The sequence below is a fragment of the Mercenaria mercenaria genome, chromosome 7 (genome assembly GCF_021730395.1).
Source record: "Mercenaria mercenaria strain notata chromosome 7, MADL_Memer_1, whole genome shotgun sequence".
NCBI classification, from domain to species: Eukaryota; Metazoa; Mollusca; class Bivalvia; order Venerida; family Veneridae; genus Mercenaria; species Mercenaria mercenaria.
Genome location: NC_069367.1, coordinates 1,727,419 through 1,748,574, shown reverse-complemented (window position 1 = coordinate 1,748,574; position 21,156 = coordinate 1,727,419). Strand labels below are relative to the sequence as shown.

At 35.7% G+C, this 21,156-nt stretch overlaps 1 protein-coding gene and 1 non-coding gene across 2 annotated transcripts in view; both read right to left on the bottom strand.

The window, feature by feature from the left end:
- The window catches only part of LOC128546183 (uncharacterized), a 35,014-nt gene continuing 13,858 nt past the window's right edge, over window positions 1-21,156 (bottom strand). Inside the window, exons 3-8 of the mRNA XM_053548909.1 lie at window positions 17,688-17,786; window positions 14,656-14,698; window positions 11,705-11,819; window positions 9,497-9,596; window positions 7,552-7,725; window positions 1-5,087 (exon numbers count right to left, since the gene is read on the bottom strand). Coding sequence (XP_053404884.1) covers window positions 4,748-5,087; window positions 7,552-7,725; window positions 9,497-9,596; window positions 11,705-11,819; window positions 14,656-14,698; window positions 17,688-17,786 — 871 coding nt within the window. The 3' untranslated portion in view covers window positions 1-4,747. The remainder of the gene's footprint in view (window positions 5,088-7,551; window positions 7,726-9,496; window positions 9,597-11,704; window positions 11,820-14,655; window positions 14,699-17,687; window positions 17,787-21,156) is intronic.
- On the bottom strand, window positions 20,140-20,211 carry Trnas-cga (transfer RNA serine (anticodon CGA)). The gene has a single exon. It is a non-coding gene; the product is annotated as a tRNA-Ser (tRNA).

The following is a 21,156-nucleotide window of genomic DNA, read 5'->3' as shown; positions in this document are numbered from 1 at the left end:
TTTGTATTTGCATTTTTTATATCATATGATTGAGTAATTAGTTATACAAATGTACCAGCACATATTGCATAGGTACAGGTGGATGTATTAACAATATTCCATAGAAATCTATCTTATAATTCTATCATAGTAAATAAATCTGGTAGCAAAAATACACCTTTCATAATATCTAAATGTTTGGCGTTTCGTGGCGTTTCTGACTTCGAAAAAGTACATGAATAGCGTGATCAAATGATTTTTCTCAGAAATTATGCATGAAATGTAGGAGAACAAATGTAATCTTTGAATTTAGCTGCAAATATGTATATTAATAAATATTCAAAATAAAATGCTAGAGACCACATGTTCAAGTGGCATTATGCACACCTCAATGCACATACTGTGTTTTTGTGAGTGCATTGTGAAAGCATTCTTGGTTGCTGTGTAGTTAAATGTGTTAAATTAACAATGATACCACATCAGTTTTTGAAGCTGATGCTTTAGAAATCTGACTTATAACATAATAGGTTTTTTTTTCTTCAATTTTCTGTGCAGTGATCTCTCCTACCTATAGCTAGAGATTTCTAAAGTTAAGGGAAGCAACTCCTGCATGCAGTTTGACTTTTCAAGAAGAGACTGACACAGTTAAAATAAGAAAAGTCATATTTGGAAAGTTACTATTTCGTTAAAAGCTATATTGATTTCCTCCACCCTTTTTACACAAACAGCTATTTCGACTAAACTTCACTTGAAAATGCACATGATTCTCTATGATAAAGACCTAGTATTAGGCTTTTCCCAAGTGTACATTTTAGTAATTGTTTTATTAATGACAGGTCTGACTAAACAGAAAAGTTTTGACATTTTACAAACAACATCAATAAAATACTAGATTGCACATTCATAGAACTGCCTTATGAACTCTTCAGTAAGAAGGCTAGAAATATACAATGAATATTATGTTATACTCCATACCAAAATAAATAATATATTGTCAAAACATTATTCCAATGCAGTGCATCGAAATGAAACCTGTTTCAAATCAATAAGTATATAAAAACTACATTAAGCAAACAAATCGATATATCACTCCAGAAAACTGTGTTAAAATTCATTCAACATCACAAATACTAAATTACATGTATTTTGTAAGCTATAAACAGTATAAACTCATAGGAACAGCCTTTTGCTTTGAGATAACCCAGCCTTGACTTAAAAATGTGAATTGGAGCTAGCGTTTTCACTGAAAATATTTCCACGCTTATATATGTACATGCAACCACCGCAAAAAAGTTTATTCTAACACGACAAGAAAATAACCTACATTAATGTAGAGCAAAATGTATCTCGAGTTATCCTGCAATAAAATAAAAAAAGTGGAAACTCCACAGGTCGCTCAACACAACAAAAACGAAACTGTTGCAGGCTCGGTTTGATTGAGCCTGTTCATGAACCACTCACGAAATGATGCCATTCTGATTCAGGTACGTAACACATCTGTAAAAGGTAGTTACCATATTTTTCTAACACTGTTGATACTAGTATGACGTGTTAGAATCGAAATAATAAATTCCCAAGTGTGATGTATCGTAGAATAACCGGAATTTTTCGTTCTAATGCGAAATAATATATAACGCAGGCTTACGGTCTTCGTGATATAATCTGACGCATAAGAACTCAAACCTCGGTTTATTATATGATAAACCACGTTTGGGAACTTATTATTTCTAAAATATACATTTTGAACATATTTCGCAAATGGAAAACGTTGGATATGTCTTATATTCGTAACATAAGCTCAAATCTGTATTTAGCTAACATATACATTTTTCAACATAACGAGTTATAAAGGAATTTGACCAGACGAGACATCAAATTTACCTGGACACGAAAGTATCAGTATGTTCAATTTGCTTAAATCAGCATGAAAAAAAAAACATTAAGAAGTACTTAAAATCGACTAAAACAATTCTTTGAGACATCTTATAACTTGAAAAGCATTGAACCTGACTGTTTACTGTATCTGTCTGAATCTGTAACATTAAACATTATAATTAAAAATCGGAACACCTTAATGAGCATTAACATTTTTCTGAATTATCCTTGAGAGTAAAAATGTCATAGAAATTTATATGTTCTTTGTTTTCCAAAAAATCCTAGAAATAAGTTTAGTAATATATTTTCTATATTGTAAAATCATTAATGTTCATGAGGAATAATTTCTGTGGATTTCTACTTTCAATGGTCCAAGAAAATATTGTTCCGACAAAATTGATCAATTCTACCAGACAAAAATTTCCTTCAAGATATATTAAGAATCAGAATAAATTACATGTTTATACTATTATGCACAATCTGAACATGGTTATTTTCTTGAGCATGTCTTTCAAGATATGTGAAATTCATACGATTCGAAAATTTTGCATTACTTGAGCCAATACTGCAAATCCGGTTCCTATACTTAAAGTTACTTAAGTACTACGTTTGGAGATCAAGTCCAATTATGCTGTACTGTCACTTGTCAAATTCAAGACTGAGTTCAAACCAGCCAATCAGGTGCTTAAGTTTATCAGAATGACCTCAAAACTCAATTTTATTACCTTTAACTATAGAATGTAGAAGTCTGTCATGATTAATTTAATGTCTATACTATAATGCACAATGTAAACATGGTTATTTTCTTGAGCATTTCTTTCCTTTGTGACTATGTAGCTTTCTTGGCTAAAACCTATTTTCCCCATTTACCAAATCAATGTTTATTTACACATGAGCTGTCAGATGACAGCTACTCTCCACTGTTCAAAATAAATGAACAAAATGACATGAACAAATGAAAACTAAAGAGACAAAGTTTTAGCTTAAATAGGAGTCACAAACAACAGTTTACATAGAAAAAGTAATCAAAAATGACGATGAAAAGGACTATTAAAACAGTAAAGTAGAATTATGGAACATGTGCACTAAATGTCAGATCACCAATGTCAATAATTGTGTGAAATTTCATTTCATTCAAACAAGTGTTAAAGGAGATACCATTTAACAAAACAGAAAAGAAAAGAAAAGACAGTATTAATAGGCATCCAAAACAAGAGGGCCATGAAGGCCATGTATCGCTCACCTGACCTATCAAGATCATAAAGATAGTTTCATTAAGATATGGTCATAAATGTGGCCTCTAAAGTGTTAACTAACTTTTCCTTTGATTTGAACTGGTGACCTAGTTTTTGACCCCGTATGACTCAGATTCGAACTTGACCTAAAGATCATCAAGATTAACATTCTGACTACGTTTCATGAAGATACAGTCATAAATGAGGCCTCTAGTGTTAACAAGCTTTTTCTTTGATTTGACCCGGTGACCTAGTTTTTGATCCCACATGACCCAGATTCGAACTTGATCTAAAGATCATCAAGATTAACATTCTGACTAAGTTACATGAAGATACAGTCATAAACGTGGCCTTTAGAGTGTTAACAAGCTTTTCCTTTGATTTGACCCAGTGACCTAGTTTTTAATCTCATCTAACCCAGATTTAAACTGGACCTATAAATCATCAAGATTAACATTTTGACCAAGTTTCATTAAGATATGGTCATAAATGTGGCCTCTAGATTGTTAACTAGCTTTTCCTTTGATTTGACCGGATGACCTAATTTTTAAGTCTACATAACCCAGATTCAAACTGGACTTTGAGATCATCATGTGTATCATTCTGACTAAGTTTCATGAAGATACAGTCATACATGTGGCCTCTACAGTGTTAACAAGCTTTTCCTTTGATTTGACCTGGTGACCTAGTTTTTAAACCCAGATAACCCAATATCAAATTTTTCAAAGATTTTATTGAGGGCAACATTCTGACCAAGTTTCATTAAGATTGGGTCAAAATTGTGACCTCTAGTGTGTTAACAAGCTTTTCGTTTGATTTGTCTTGGTGACCTAGTTTTTAACCCCAGATGACCCAATATCAAACTCGTCTAAGATTTTATTAAGGGTAACAATTTGGCCAAGTTTCATTAAGATTGGGCCAAAATTGTGACCTCTAGAGTGTTAACAAGCTTTTCCTTTGATTTGACCTGGTGACCTAGTTTTTGACCCCAGATGACCCAATATCAAACTCGTCCAAGATTTTGATGAGGGTAACATTCTGACCACGTTTCATTAAGATTAGGCCAAAATTGTGACCTCTGGAGTGTTAACAGTCAAATTGTTGACGACGGACGACGGACATAGGGCGATCACAAAAGCTCACCTTGAGCACTTCGTGCTCAGGAGAGCTAAAAAAGTCAAAAACGAGGTTCTCTGTTAAATATAGATCTATATTACACATAACAAGCACTGATGTGCATAAACTGACACAAACATAACATAGCTCAAACTTACTGTTTGATCCACTTAATCTCTAACAGTGTTTTTTTCTTGAGAGAGTTTCCATGTTATTGTACAAGAGTACATCAACTACTACTGTTTCCATTTTTAATGGAAATGTTGCTTTAATACCAACTGTGGTATACATAAAGTTTATTCTCTCTATATATACTACTAAAGTATATATTAGAAAGTGCTCTATCGAAGTTGTATTTGTAAAAGTAATCAAAGTTATTCAAGATATTTGGGAAGTTTAAGGAAGTTCTAATACATAAAGATATGAAATCTTTCAAAGGATGTATAATAGAAATGGTACTGTCCTATCTTTAAACAGAATTAAAGTTGGGAAAAAGTAAATCAAACAGTAAACTTACACCTTAACAATTTCCATATCAAATACTATAATAAAGGCACTGTACTCGAAATATTTTGAGCAAATGTATCATTAAGCAATAGAGAAGTAGTAGACAATGTTGTTAATTCTGTACTAATTAATGAAGTCAATGTTGAGTTAATCAGCGTATGTTCTGTTGAGTTTTTCACCACTCCAGTGATATTTTTGGCTATGCCAGTAATTCCCTGGGTGATGACCTTGCCCTGTGAGGATCCAGTCTGTTCTATAACAATGTCTCGTATAGTGTTATAAATATCATACCCCACAGCAAAACCAAAATATACAGGTATGATATACACCAGATAGTACACGAATGGTGGCATTGGAAGTGGAATCTTTAAATTTCTGAAACAAACAAAAATATACAGGTATTAGAAACTATCTATGTTACCTGCTATACAGGATAACACTGTTCATCTAACAGTCCTGAAATTGTTTCCTTTGATTTTCTCATACTGCTAGATATATTTGCCATTCTTTAATGCATATATATTGGTAGCATCAACAGAATTCTTAACATATTTTACAGTTTACCTTGTGAAATTCTGTGAGTTTCAACTTCTATTTAAAAGTTGTTTGTCTGTTGACAACTTTAACCATAACAAATGTCGCACTTTCCTTAGGGCATTAACTGCATTTGATATTTACATTTTTTCTTTACAAACTGCTAACCACTGCTGTAATTATGCATGATTTATTCATGCCTAGAAGTAAAAAGTGCATGGTTTGCATGAGATACTATGTACATAGTCATCAAACTACAATGAAATTTTAAGAATTGTCTCCATTTTTTTCAAGCCTTTTTACAGGATCATAATAATGTTTTCCAGATAAAATAACTCTTTTTCAGAAAATTATATTTTAAATATCTGTTCAGACAAGTGTACTTTGATGCAGTTAGCTAGAAATCTATCTAAACAAGAGCCATGTCAGACATGGCTAATCCCCCCACCGGGCAGCTGTATTTGCAAATGGAATGTTAATTTTGTGGTTGTTTAGTAATCATTGTAAGTCTTTTGTTTTTTAAAGTCCACAAAAAAACTCCTTACTAGGTAGAGATACCTTATATATAATAAAATTAATAAAATACACCTAAAACTGGAGAGTAACATCTATGCTGTACCACAGAAAAGTGGTCTTGTTTTTTCCCTAGGGTCAATTATAAAAATGTTACAATATAAGTTATTTATAGTAACAACTAAGGGAAGTTAATCTTTAAAAAAAAAAAAAAAAAAAAAAAAAAAAAAAAAAAAAAAAAAAAAATTGCAAGTCCACACAAAAATCTTTATCAGGAAGAGACTGGTCAAAACACACCTCAAAATTGGATTTAGCATGTTTGTTGTACTACAGAAAAGTGGTCTCGATTTTTCCCTACGACTAGTAATGAAAAAGTTACAATAAAAGCTATTTAAAGTAACAACAAAGGGAAGTAATTCTAAAGAAGGGAACTGCGCATGACACTTCGTCTCATGATGGTGTATAATTGTGCCAAGTTACATCAAAATCCCTCTATGCATGAAGAAGAAATGCTTCGGACAAAGTCATTCTTGTATCTGACCTTTGGCCTCTAAGTGTGACCTTGACCTTAGGCCTAGTACCTGGATCTTGCGCATGACACTCCGTCTCATGGTGGTGAACATTGTGCCAAGTTATATCAAAATCCCTCAAAGCATGAAGAAGAAATGCTCCGGACAAGGTTTTTATTCTTGTATCCTTTGACCTCTAAGTGTGACCTTGACCTTAGACCTAGGGACCTGGTTCCTGCGTATGACACTCCGCCTCGTGGTGGTAAACATTTGTGCCAAGACATATCAAAATCCCTCCATGCATGAAGAAGATATGCTCCGGACAAATTTTTTTAAGAAAATATGATAAAGGGGAATAACTCAAAAAATAGGCAAGGTAGAGTTATTGTTCTTGCACACTGCACTTCCTCCCAATGTGTTCTATCAGTGTATGAAGTTTGAAGAAAATCCCTCCAGTACTTTTGGGGTTATGCTCCGGACAAAATGTTTTAAGAAAATATGATAAAGGGGAATAACTCAAAAAATAGGCAAGGTAGAGTTATTGTTCTTGCACACTGCACTTCCTCCCAATGTGTTCTATCAGTGTATGAAGTTTGAAGAAAATCCCTCCAGTACTTTTGGAGTTATGCTCCGGACAAAATTTTTTAAGAAAATAAGATAAAGGGGAATAACTCAAAAAATAGGCAAGGTAGAGTTATTGTTCTTGCACACTGCACTTCCTCCCAATGTGTTCTATCAGTGTATGAAGTTTGAAGAAAATCCCTCAAGTACTTTTGGAGTTATGGTCCGGACAAAGATCGTTGCGGACGCACGGACCGACGGACAGACGGACGCACGGACGGAGAGCATTTCTAATATCCCCTTCACCTTTGGTGGGGGGATAAATAAATAGGGCTTACTTGAAGTTTTAATTTTAGTTCCAGTGATTACAGATATGCAATACACCAAATAGTACAAAAAGGTGGCACTGAAAGCAGAAGCTTTAAATGTGTAGAAAAATGTTAAAAAATTCATTGCAACTTAGTGCGGCTCTTTATCTATTTCATAATTTTATTGCCAAGGTAAAACCAAATAAAGTTTGTTTGTTTTGTGTTTATCGCCGTTTTTTAACAGTATTTCAGTCATGTATCGGCAGGCAGTTAACCTAACCAGTGTTCCTGTATTCTGTACCAGTACAAACCTGCTCTCTGCAAGTAACTGCAAACCTCTCCACATGAATCAGAGGTGAACGACTAATGATTTCAGACAAAAATAAACAGATATTCTCAAATTATATATCTTACCTATTTTCCTTATTCCTTGACTTCATAAACATCAAGAAGATGAAGAGTGCAACCTCAAGGTTAATTGTCAAAGAGGCAAATTTTTCTAGCATATCTAGGAAGCCCTGCGGATCCATCATTGCAATAAAGAACACGATACCAAATACCAGGAATGATAGCATTGTATTGCACATACTGAAATTCAAAAGCAAAAGAATATACAATTTCCCAGACAAAGCCTGACTGGATCAAGTCTATTAGATTTTCTTTACATTTGATTTGTTTCTAAATATTAATAAACCAGAAACTGTCACAGGATATACATGTTATATGACAATACGAAGGCTTTAACCAGTAGCATCCATTTACTGGCCCTATTTTCTGTGAGGTATACTCACCACTGTGAGGTACAAACGCTTTCAAGTCAGCAACATTGACCACTCAGCTACTGGTCCTATTTTCTGTGAGGCATACACACCACTGTGAGGTACAAATGCTTTCAAGTCAGCAACATTAACCAACTAGCTACTGGCCCTATTTTCTGTGAGGTATACTCACCATTGTGAGGTACAAATGCTTTCAAGTCAGCAACATTAACCAACCAGCTACTGGCCCTATTTTCTGTGAGTTATACTCACCACTGTGAGGTACAAACGCTTTCAAGTCAGCAACATTAACCAACCAGCTACTGGCCCTATTTTCTGTGAGGTATACTCACCATTGTGAGGTACAAACGCTTTCAAGTCAGCAACATTAACCAACCAGCTACTGGCCCTATTTTCTGTGAGGTATACTCACCATTGTGAGGTACAAATGCTTTCAAGTCAGCAACATTAACCAACCAGCTACTGGCCCTATTTTCTGTGAGGCATACACACCACTGTGAGGTACAAACGCTTTCAAGTCAGCAACATTGACCACTCAGCTACTGGCCCTATTTTCTGTGAGGCATACACACCACTGTGAGGTACAAACGCTTTTAAGTCAGCAACATTAACCACCAAGCTACTGGCCCCGTTTTTCTGTGAGGCATACACACCACTGTGAGGTACAAATGCTTTCAAGTCAGCAACATTGACCAACCAGCAACTGGCCCTATTTTCTGTGAGGCATACTCACCACTGTGAGGTACAAACGCTTTCAAGTCAGCAACATTGACCACTCAGCTACTGGCCCTATTTTCTGTGAGGCATACTCACAACTGTGAGGTACAAACGCCTTCAAGTCAGCAACATTAACCACCAAGCTACTGGCCCTATTTTCTGTGAGGCATACTCACAACTGTGAGGTACAAACGCCTTCAAGTCAGCAACATTAACCAACCAGCTACTGGCTCTATTTTCTGTGAGGCATACTCACAACTGTGAGGTACAAACGCCTTCAAGTCAGCAACATTGACCACCAAGCTACTGGCCCTATTTTCTGTGAGGCATACACACCACTGTGAGGTACAAACGCTTTCAAGTCAGCAACATTGACCACTCAGCTACTGGCCCTATTTTCTGTGAGGTATACTCACCATTGTGAGGTACAAATGCTTTCAAGTCAGCAACATTAACCAACTAGCTACTGGCCCTATTTTCTGTGAGGTATACTCACCATTGTGAGGTACAAATGCTTTCAAGTCAGCAACATTAACCAATCAGCTACTGGCCCTATTTTCTGTGAGGTATACTCACCACTGTGAGGTACAAACACTTTCAAGTCAGCAACATTAACCAACTAGCTACTGGCCCTATTTTCTGTGAGGTATACTCACTATTGTGAGGTACAAGCACTTTCAAGTAAGCTATATTAACCAATTAGCTCAGACACTATTTTCTGTGAATTACCCTTACTCTTTGTGAGCTACAAATGTTTTTTAATTCTGCAATTTAAACCAATCAGCTACCTTAGGTACAAATGATTTAAGTCAGCAACTTCAATGACATGGCTACTGGCACTATTTTCTGTGAGGTATACTCACCATTGTGAGGTACAACATGAACATTTTGTTGGAGATTTCAGTTTATCCCTGTATGTTGCCATAGAATCTTTGGTCCAGAAAGAATTAACCCATCCATTTACTGAAATAAAGAAAATATCGTATAATGTCTTTTGCATAATACCCATGTTTTGTATAACTGTCCATAACATTCCTCCGTGTTTCTTTTGTTGCGGTTAACATTGCACCAACACAGTTATAGGTCATATGGCAACTTTCAAACTTTGATGATGAAGGAAGACACCAGGTGTCACTATGTGCATTATTTGAACTTGGAAGGGCACCTGGGTAGAACCAACGAACTTCCTTAGGCCAGCTAGAGGGCTTCCTCACATGAACAAGAGGTCATGATGACCCTGAATTTCTAACTCGAGTAATAACAGCCATGTATTTAAAATGGCAAACTGATGCTAAAATATTGAAAATAGGTCAGTAGGTCACATTCATGGTCACTGAAAGTCAGTTTTAAGATCAGTGTTCAAAACTGAGTAATTTCAAAGCTGTATCTTAAAAAACAAGAAAGTAGGTCAGTAGGTCAAGGTCACAGTCAAGTGACCCCTAATCACTTGGGGTCATTAGGTAATTATAAATAAGCAGTCCAGGAAATATGATCTGATAATATTTGAAATATTTATTCCTATATAACTCATGTAACAAGTCACCCTCAGGACGGGGCCTCTTCACTCCAGGGGCGTAATTTGAACAGTTTTGGAAGAGGACCACAAGGCAATGCAACATACCAAATATCAAATTTTAAAGCCTATGCCTTGCATGGTCAGACAAGAAGATTTTTAAAGATTTTTTCCTAAATACCTAAATAAGTACATGTACATGTAAAACCTGAGACAACCCTGGGGCAGGGTCTCTTTTCAACTCAGAGTTATAATTTGAACATTTTTGGTAGAGGAACACAAGGCAATGTTATATACCAAATATCAAAGGCCTAGGTCTTGTGGTTTTACACAAGAAGATTTTTAAAGTTCTTTTTCCTATATAAGTACATGTAAAACTTGTGACTTGTTTATAAGAATATGAATCATTTGACCTTTAGTCTCAGTCACTGCAACCTTGACCTTTGACACACTGACCCTTGAAACAATATGAACTGTTACTGAACAATCAAAATCAATGAATTGGTATTCCCCGCTGAAAGAGTTTGTTGTGAGGAATGGCAAAAAAATATATCTAGCAAAAGTTAAGGATGTTACTAAGAAGCAAATAATTTCATTAGTCAAAATCACTTTAACAGAAAATGAATGTTTTTTTTTCTTTTTGTGGGAAAGGGGTTGGGGAGCAGCAGGGGTGACTGGTGAGGGTATGAAACCTAACACACTGATTATAAATATTAATGGAATTTTTTTTAAAATGCGGTAGGGTGCAGGGGTAGGGGGATGCATGATCTGGTTGGTAAGCATGACTGGATGGAGGAGTGAGGTGGGGGAACGGTACAACTTTGCATACTGATAAAAGTTCATGGAAGGTTTTAAAAAATAATTGAAAAAAAGGAATGAAAGAAATGATTTTTTTGGGGGGTGGGGGGCAGGGAGGGGGGGGGGTGGGGAGGGGGTGTGACCAAGGCAAGGTGGTGATCTTGTGTGGGTACACAACTTCACATGTTTATAATAAATGTTCATGGGAAAGAATGAAAAAAGTTAAATGAAATTGTACAAACTGGTTGGTTTCTTATGTGCGAATCTGTGGATTTTTAAACAGTTAATGGGCAATAACTGACCAATCCAAAAAAAAAAATTGAACAGCATCATCACAGTATGACGGTTCATGTTTATATCAAGTTTTATGAAATTCTACCTGCTACTTACTGAGAAATGACTGCAGATGGATGAAAATGTGCATTTTTGACTATTTCATGGGCCATAACTCTGAAAATAAGGGGCAGACCCAGATAAAAACTCGATGGGCATCTCAGTATGTTCGTTCATGTTTATTTCAAGTTTTATGAAATTCTACCTGCTAGTTACTGAGAAATGGCTGCGGACGGACACACGCATGGACGGATGGACAACGCCATTTCAATACCCCCCTCCCAATTTCATTGGCGGGGGATAATTGTCTAGCAGACAAAGCATTCACCGTTTATTGATTTCAGTCAAAAGGGCACTGTGACCTTGAAGTATGACCTACTGACCTTAAATCACAATACAGAACTAATGACTGTTTGAAAATACTTACATGTATGGTGGAGCACTGCTCCTATTGTAAGATATGATACTGTAATACTAACTACTATAAATAACTCTACCAGCATTGCCACCCATTTGAAGGTCGGGTAACTCTGGTTAATCACCTGAAATTGAATAAAAGCATACTTTGTAATGTTCAAATATCAATAGTATCACAGGGTGTAATGAGTAACTAACCTGGCAAAGGTTTGATTTTCATTTAGTATACACCCACAAAATAAAGTTTGGGGGGATATACATGTATAAGAGTGAGCTTGTCGGTCAGTCTTTCTGTCGGTCTGTCGGTCTTTCTGTCTGTCTTAGGTCTGTTGGTTTTCATGGTTTCTAGACAGTAACTCATGAAAGGCTAGACCAATTTAAATAATTTTAGGTACACAGGAATAACATCAAACAAGAGGGCCATGAAGACCCTGTATGGTTCACCTGACCTATTGACCTAAAGATCATCAGGATTAAAATTCTGACCAAGTTTCATTAAGATATGGTCATAAATGTGGCCTCTAAAGTGTTAACTAGCTTTTCCTTTGAATCACCCAGTGACCTTGTTTTTGAACCCACATGACCAAGATTTGAACATGACCTATAGATTATTAATAAAATGGTCATAAATCATAAATGTGGCCTCTAAAGCGTTAACTAGCTTTTTCTTTGATTTGACCCGGTGACCTAGTTTTTGACCCCCACCTTGACCCAGATTTGAACATGACCTATAGATCATCAAGATTATCATTCTGACCAAGTTTCATTAAGATATGATCATAAATGTAGCCTCTAACAGTGTTAACTAGCTTTTCCTTTGATATACCTGGTGACCTACTTTTTTATTCTACATGACCCAGATTCAAACTGGACCTTGAGATCATCAAGATTAACATTCTGACCAAGTTTCATGATGTTACATAATGTTGCCTCTATAGTGTTAACAATCTTTTCCTTTTATTTGACTTGGTGACCTATTTTTTTACCCCAGAATGGTCCAATATCGAACTCATCCAAGATCTTACCGAGGGCAACATTCTGATCAAGTTCCATTAAGATTAGGCCAAAATTGTGATCTCTAGAGTGTTAACAAGCTATTCCTTTGACCTGACCTGGTGACCTAGTTTTTTTACTCCAGATGACCCAATATCAAACTCATTCAAGATTTTATTGAGGGTAACATTCTGACCATTGATTGAGCCAAAATTGTGACCTCTAGCGTGTTAACAAGCTTTTCCTTTGGACCTGGTGACCTAATTCTTGACCCCATGTGACCCAATATGGAACTTGTCCAAGATTTTATTGAGAGTAACTTTCTGACAAAGTTTTATTAAGATTGGGCCAAAATGGTGACCTCTTGAGTGTTAACAAGCTTTTCCTTTGTTTTGACCTGGTGACCTAATTCTTGACCCCATGTGACCCAATATGGAACTTGTCCAAGATTTTATTGAGAGTAACTTTCTGACAAAGTTTTATTAAGATTGGGCCAAAATGGTGACCTCTTGAGTGTTAACAAGCTTTTCCTTTGTTTTGACCTGGTGACCTAATTTTTGAAGCTGGATGACCCAATTCAAAACTCGTCCAAGATTTTATTAAGGGTAACATTCTGACAAAGTTTCTTTCATATTGGGCCAAAATTGTGACCTCTAGAGAGTTAACAGCCAATTGTTGACGACGAAAACTGTCGACGGACAACAACACAGGGCGATCACAAAAGCTCACCTTGAGCTAAAAATCCAGGTCAAGTTCAACTTTGAGGTTAGTAGTGACCCTGAACAGTTAAACGGTTTCAGGATGATAACTTGAGAGACTTAGGTCCAGGATCATTTGTACATAGGTGCACCATGATAAAATACAAGTAAAGTTGGAGTTGAGGTTAGTATGTCAAAGGTCAAGGTTACAATGACATGAAACAGTTGAATGGTTTCCAGGATGATAATCTGAGAACACCTTGGGACTAGGATCATGAAAATTGATAGGGAGGTTGGTCATGACCAGTCAATGACCCCTAATGATTTTGAGATCAGTAGGTCACAGGTCAAGGTCACAGTGACCGAGAACATTTAAACAGCTTTTAGACAATAACAATAAGTACAGAAGTGAATCTGTTCAGCTAACCCGTTATTCTAAATGCCTAGTACAGAGTGACTCTGCTCAACTGACACATTGTCTTAAATGATTATTATAAAAGGCAATCTGCTCAACTGCTACTTTATCCTAAATGATAAGTGCACAGGTCAATCTGTTCAACTGACACATTATCTTAAATGATCAGTATAAACGTTAATTTGTTGAAGTGACATTTTATCGTAAATGACTTGTACACAAATTAGCCTGCACATCTGACACTTTATCCTAGATGATTAGTACATATCAAAAGAAGCCAAATGTGCACAACTAAGGTAGGTACTGATCACCACTGTGATGTCTTGTCATAATCCAGGGAGCAGTTTGACATATGAAAGCAGGACAACATTTTTCTATTTTTAGCACAGATGACCATTTTGTGAAGCCAAACATGCCAGTGATATGCACAACTAGGCTTAGTACTGAACACTCCTGTGAAGTTTCTTAGAAATCTGACCAGCAGTTTGACCAAATTTAGAAACTATTACATGTACCTGGTATCAGTACAATCCGTCATATTTTCAATTTTCAGCAAAGTAGGGCAAGAAATTAAGGAAAAATTTAACATCACTTTTCTTTCTCATTAACAGCCCCATTATTTTCTCTTTAGTCTGCTGGTGCCATGTGTTCTGCCTTTGTGACCAGTGCAGCCCAAGGTCAGCCTGCACATCTGTGCACATCCGTGCAGTCTGATCATAGTCTGCACAGTTCGCCTTTCAGTCAGTATCTTTTTGAAGAGCACCACTCTTAACAGTTAATGGAACTGTCCAAATTGAAAGATGGACTAGTTCATTACAGAAATTTAGCAGCATAAGGGTTAAATATTACACTTACAGTTGTAAGAGGAATTGTTGAGATTTCACCATTCAAAGCTGCGCTGAAAATTAAAAACAAAAATTGAATTATAATTTTCAGACTTCCTTTTTATCATTGATAAATATTTCTGACAGCGTTGACATCCGGACTGCATGATAACAAAAAACAAGTAAATTCGATGAATTGGTATCCCCTGCCGAAAGGGTTTGTGGTGAGGAATGGCAAAAAAATATATCTGGCAAAAAGTTAAGGATGTTACTAAGAAGCAAATAATTTCATTAGTCAAAATCAATTTAACAAAAAACAAATGTTTAATTAAAGAGTACATAATAAATGTATGATACTTTGATCCTGACTAAAGAATTTATTTTGAATGGTACATGTATATGTTTACTGTAATAAGCTTAGCTTTTAAAATTAAATGCAGTTAATTGAAATGTGAGCTTGAAGTTTAGGTGGAACGAAATACTGTCTGAGTGGTTTGGCACTAAGCTTTGCTGTTTAACATGTACATTTGAACTTAAAAGAACAGATGTCCATAAGAGAACACAATCAAGTAAGATACCTCTTGAACATGGCTGGGGGGCAAGGTTGGTGCAGTTACAACTTAACATGTTGAAGGTTTGAACATTTTTTTAAAAAAAAGGAATGGAAATATATATATATATGTATATATATAAATATATGTTTATATTCTTTTTTTGAGGGGGGTGGGGGTGAGGAAACAAAACTTCACATGTTGATTATAAATACTGATGGAAAATTAAAAATTAAAAAAAAAAAAAAAAAAAAAAAAAATGGGGTGAAGGGAGCGAGGTTGGGGTGGGGTGGGGGGGGTGGAGGATGCATGATAGGTAGTGGGCATGACCCAGCGGAGGAGCGAGGTGGGAGAATGGTACAAGTTGCATGTTGATAAATATTCATGGAAGGTTTGAAAAAAAATCTAAATTAAAGGAATGAAAAAAAAAAAAAATGGGGGGTGCGACAGGGGGGGGGGGGGGGGGGGAGGGGGTGTGGACCAAAGCAAGTTGGTGACCAGGTGTGGATGCACAACTTCACATGTGTATAATAAATCTTCATGGAAAAGAATGAAAGAAATTTAATGAAATTCTACCAAATGGTAAGTTTGTTATGTACAAATATGTGGATTTTTAAACAATTAAAGGGCAATAACTCTGAAGTTACAAAAGAAATCCAAACGAGATTGTGTGTGCACAATCACATTATGGTGCTCTAAATTCTATATATGTTTCATAGTTCAAGGTCAAATATATCAAAAGTTATGATGCAGAAATTGCCATATTTAGAGTACCCTATATAGTTAACACTAGAAACTTCTAAGGGCCATAACACTGGTGTTACTTGGGCAGTCTGACTGAAACTTGACGGGCCCCATAACCTCATAGTGGACATGTATATGAAGTTTGTTTGAAAAAAATCTAAAATAAGAAATTATTATTATTTTTTTTTTTTTTGGCGGGGGGGGGGGGGGGGGGGGGGGAGGGGGTGTGACCAAGGTAAGGGGGTGACCAGGTGTGGGTACACAACTTCACATGTTTACAATAAATGTTCATGGAAAAGAATGAAAGAAATTTAATGAAATTCTACCAAATGGTAAGTTTGTTATGTACAAATATGTGGATTTTTATACAATTAAAGGGCAATAACTCTGAAGTTACATATAAATCCAAACGAAATTGTGTACACAACCATATTATGGTGATCTAAATTCTGTATAAGTTTCATAGTTCTAGGTCAATTATATCAAAACTTATGATGCAGAAATTACCATATTTATAGTACCATATATAGTTAACACTAGAAACTTCTAAGGGCCATAACTCTTGTGTTACTAGGGCAATCTGACTGAATCTTGACGGGCCGCAAAAACTCCTTGTGGTGTACATGTATATGAAGTATTATATAAATATTCCCAACCACTTTCTAGATATGGCTCTGGACGGACGGACAACGCCAAAACTATATCCTTCTGACTTTCGTCGGGGGATAACAAAAGAAGTGAAATAAATGCTATATTTATTAAGAAAACTTTGAACACACACTATACGTTGTGGAAACACATGAGATTTAATATTTATACTAACTTTTACACTAAAAATTTAATGAAATGCTTTACTCAAGGTACACTGTCTTAGTTATAAATATCTATGTTTATCCCTTTCCCAGCTAAATTTCTATAATGAACTTGTCCATCTTTCAATTTGGACAGCACCATTAATTGTTAAAAGGGATGTTTACAAAAAAGATGCTAGCTGAATTGCGAACAGTGAAGATCATGATCAGACCTGGATGGATGTATCTACACTGGTCGCACAGGCAGAACCAATAGTTTCCAGCATGGTACGGGTAAACGGTCTTTCTGTTCATATTCCTCCATGATGTATTGGTAAAGACAGGGTGAAAGCTAAATTTGCTAAAGCGGCCCAACCAAAGCATCTTTTTTCTTGATTTGGCATTTTTAAGAAATATAAACTCAAATTCTGATGTTCATTATATGACCAGACATCAAATTTATTGAAAGATCATTTTTAGCCGAAATTTGGAATGCAATGTTTCTGTATTGTATTTATAGGGTTACAAAAAAGCCTTTAAAAAGGTAGTAAATAAATTTTTAAGATTGACTGAAGAACTTGTATTTGTCAAAAGCATGATTATCATGTAGTAGTATAACCTTAGAACATCTTTACTGATAAGTAGCTCTATAATGGAATACTGTTAAATCATTTAATTTCGTGGGCATGAAATTTCGTGGTTTTGGTCAAAACGGCAATTTCGTGGGGATATATAAATTAGTGAATTTCAACTTTTGAACATAAAATGAATTGGAATTTTACTTGTTCGTTGGGATTAAATTTCGTTGATTGACCTGACTATGAAATCCACGAAAATTAATAATTTCACAGTAATACGGACCTTTTCTATAATGGTCTCTTACATCTCTACAAATTTATATATCATTTTGCTAAATTGGAACAAACTTTCTCACACTCTTCGATAAACTTTTTATGTACGAGGCAGTTTTTACTTACCTTTCTAAAGAAATATCATTATGACAGACATCTGTCTGGTTGCCATGGTTGCACTTGTATGTCTGTAACTGGGGGACAATGTCCAGCACTGCCCAACTCCTGCAAAAATAAGCGCATTGATATAAATATGAAAATAATGCGGAATCCTTGTTCCAATCTTAGCAAATTTAATTTATAACACAATCAAATGTCAGCTAATGTTATAATATTACCAAACACCTTAAAACTTCAGCTCCTGCTCGATAAAACACCTTAAAAATTTTAGCTAATGTTATATCAAACACCTTAAAAATTTCAGCTACTGCTATATCAAACACCTTTAAATTTCAGCTACTGCAATACCAAACACCTTAAAATTTCAGCTACTGCAGTATCAAATACCTTAAAATTTCAGCTACTGCAATATCAAACACCTTAAAATTTCAGCTACTGCTATAACAAACACCTTAAAATTTCAGCTACTGCAATATCAAACACCTTAAAATTTCAGCTACTGCTATAACAAACACCTTAAAATTTCAGCTACTGCTATAACAAACACCTTAAAATTTCAGCTACTGCTATAACAAACACCTTAACATTTCAGCTACTGCTATATCAAATACCTTAAAATTTCAGCTACTGCAATATCAAACACCTTAAAATTTCAGCTACTGCAATATCAAACACCTTAAAATTTCAGCTAATGCTATGACAAACACCTTAAAATTTCAGCTACTGCAATATCAAACACCTTAAAATTTCAGTTACTGCTATAACAAACACCTTCAAATTTCTGCAAATTTTACTTCAAACACCTTAAATTTTCAATTACTGCAATATCAAACACCTTAAAATTTCAGCTTATGTTATATCAAAAACCTTAAAAGTTTTGCAAATGTTACTTCATACACCTTAAATTTTCAGCTACTGCAATAACGAACAACTTAATTAAAATTTCAGCTAATGTTATCTCAAACACCTTAAAGACCCACTATCTCCTTAGAAAGTGACCCGTAAATACTTCATGAAAATCATTCTTATCATTATACAGCTACTAGTATTCAGATGGACAATACATGCCCTTCCTATGTGATCTCACAACTTCATCTTCAATTTTTCAGTCAATTTCTTTACAGCATAGTTTTAAGAGTATAGATAATTGCTATCTTACACTGTCGAAACAAAACAGTATCTTTTTGGTAAGAACCCCCTTTAAAAGGTTTAAATTAAAACATGGACAAGTTCATTATTGTATTTTAGCAGAGTAAGGATTAAGCATAATTACATGTTCTCACAAATATTAAAAATTCTAATTAAGCCTCAGATATTTCTGTATATGGAACAGACTTTAACCCTTATCATCCTGGACACAATTTATGCTGGCTCCGCAACCAGTGTAGATCATGATCAACCTGTACATCCATGCAGTCTAATCAAAATCTGGACTGTTTGCCATTCAGACAGTATCTTTTTTTGGGAACCAACCCTGTTGGTATAATAACAAGAGCGCCGCCATGCGGGGCAATATACGCCCGAAAGCTTACATCATAGGATTGGAGCAAAATTTTAAGAACTTGACTGTTGTAGCCCCAAAGGACTGGAACAACAAAAGGAAAACTTCAAAAAACAAATCTAAGTCCACAAAAAAAAAAATCAAAGTCTACAAAAAAATCCTTATCAGGTATAGGTATGTAAAAATACACCTTAAAATTGGAGGTACCATCCATGTTGTACCACAGAAAAGTGGTCTCGGTTTTTCCCTACGGCCAATAATAAAAAAGTTTCAAAATAAGCTATTTATAGTAACATAAAAGGGAAGTAATTCAAAAAAAAAAAAATTATTGTAAGTACAAAAAAGAGATCTGCCAAATAAAAACAAGACCACTGCAATGCAGAGCAATAAACACAAAGCAAAGTCATATATGACCTTTGACCCTTAAGTGTGACCTTGACCTTGAAGCGAGTCACCCGGAACATGCGCTCTGCACATCGTTACAATGTGGTGAACATTTCTGCCAAGTTTCTTTGAAATCCTTCCAGCAGTTCAAGAGTTACAGAGCGGACACGAAACAAACTGATATGACTTTTGACCCCTAAGTGTGACCTTGACCTTGAAGCAAGTCATCCGGAACATGCGCTCTGCACGTCGTCTTGGTGTGGTGAACATTTGTGTCAAGTTTCTTTGAAATCCTTCAAGGGGTTCAAGAGTTACAGTGTGTGTTTGTGTTCGGGTTTAACGTCTTTTTCAACAATTTTTCAGTCATATAAACGACGGTGTCTACTTGTAGCAGTGAGCACAATGCCCAACTTTATAGTGCTGCCTCACTGGAATATCATGCCGTAGACACGTGGCATGATACCCCACCCAGTCACATTATACTGACACCGGGCTGACCAGTCCTAGCACTATCCCCTTAATGCTGAGCGCCAAGCGAGGAAGCTGCTAGTACCATTTTTTACGTCTTTGGTATGACGCGGCCGGGGATCGAACCCACGACCTCCCGCACTCGAAGCGGACGCCCTACCACTAGGCTACCGAGGCGGTTTAAGAGTTACAGAGCGGACACGAAACAAACTGATATGACCTTTGACTCTTAAGTGTGACCTTGACCTTGAAGTGAGACATCCAAAACATGCGGTCTGCACATCGTCTCGGTGTGGTGAACATTTGTGTAAAGTTTCCTTGAAATCCTTCAAGGGGTTCAAGAGTTACAGAGCGGACACGAAATTGCTAACAGACAGACGGACGGACAGACAGACGGATGGACAGACGGACACCAGCGTCATAACATAATACGTCCCTTCGGGCGTATAATAATTTTAACGGTAAATGGTACTGTCCAAATTTGAAAAATGGACCCCATTCATTATAGTAATTAGCAAGATAAGGGTTAATGTAATACACTGTAAAATAATTAATATTCATAAGGTAATAATTCTCCTGGTTGAGTCAATCAACAAAAATAAAAATGGATGAATCTATAAATTCATATCCCCAAATGATAGCATTTTTTGCTCAAACCATGGACTCTAGTGCAAAACTAAAATGATTATGATTTTACAGATAATTCTGAAAAAAAAACACAAAAAAAACAACACTGAATACTTTTCTACGCATATTTTTTTCTTCTAATTTTATGAATAACAAGAGCACCGCCTTGCGGGTGCTGACGCTCATCTGATTTTTTTTGTATAATAGAAATATTGTTCTACCCATGATTTTCTAAGTCTAAAAAGGGCCATCATTCTTGCAAAAAGCAGGATAGAGTTATGTTTCTTGATGTACAGTGTCCACTTATGATTGTGAAAAACTGTTGCAAGTTTTAAAGCAATAGCTTTGATAGTTTATGAGAAAAGTTGCCTTAAACATAATACTCAACCAAGAAAATGATTTTCTAAGTCCAAAAGGGGCAATAATTATTGCAAAAAGGAGGATGGAGTTATGTTGCTTGCTGTACAGGGTCAGCTTATGATGGTGAACAAGTGT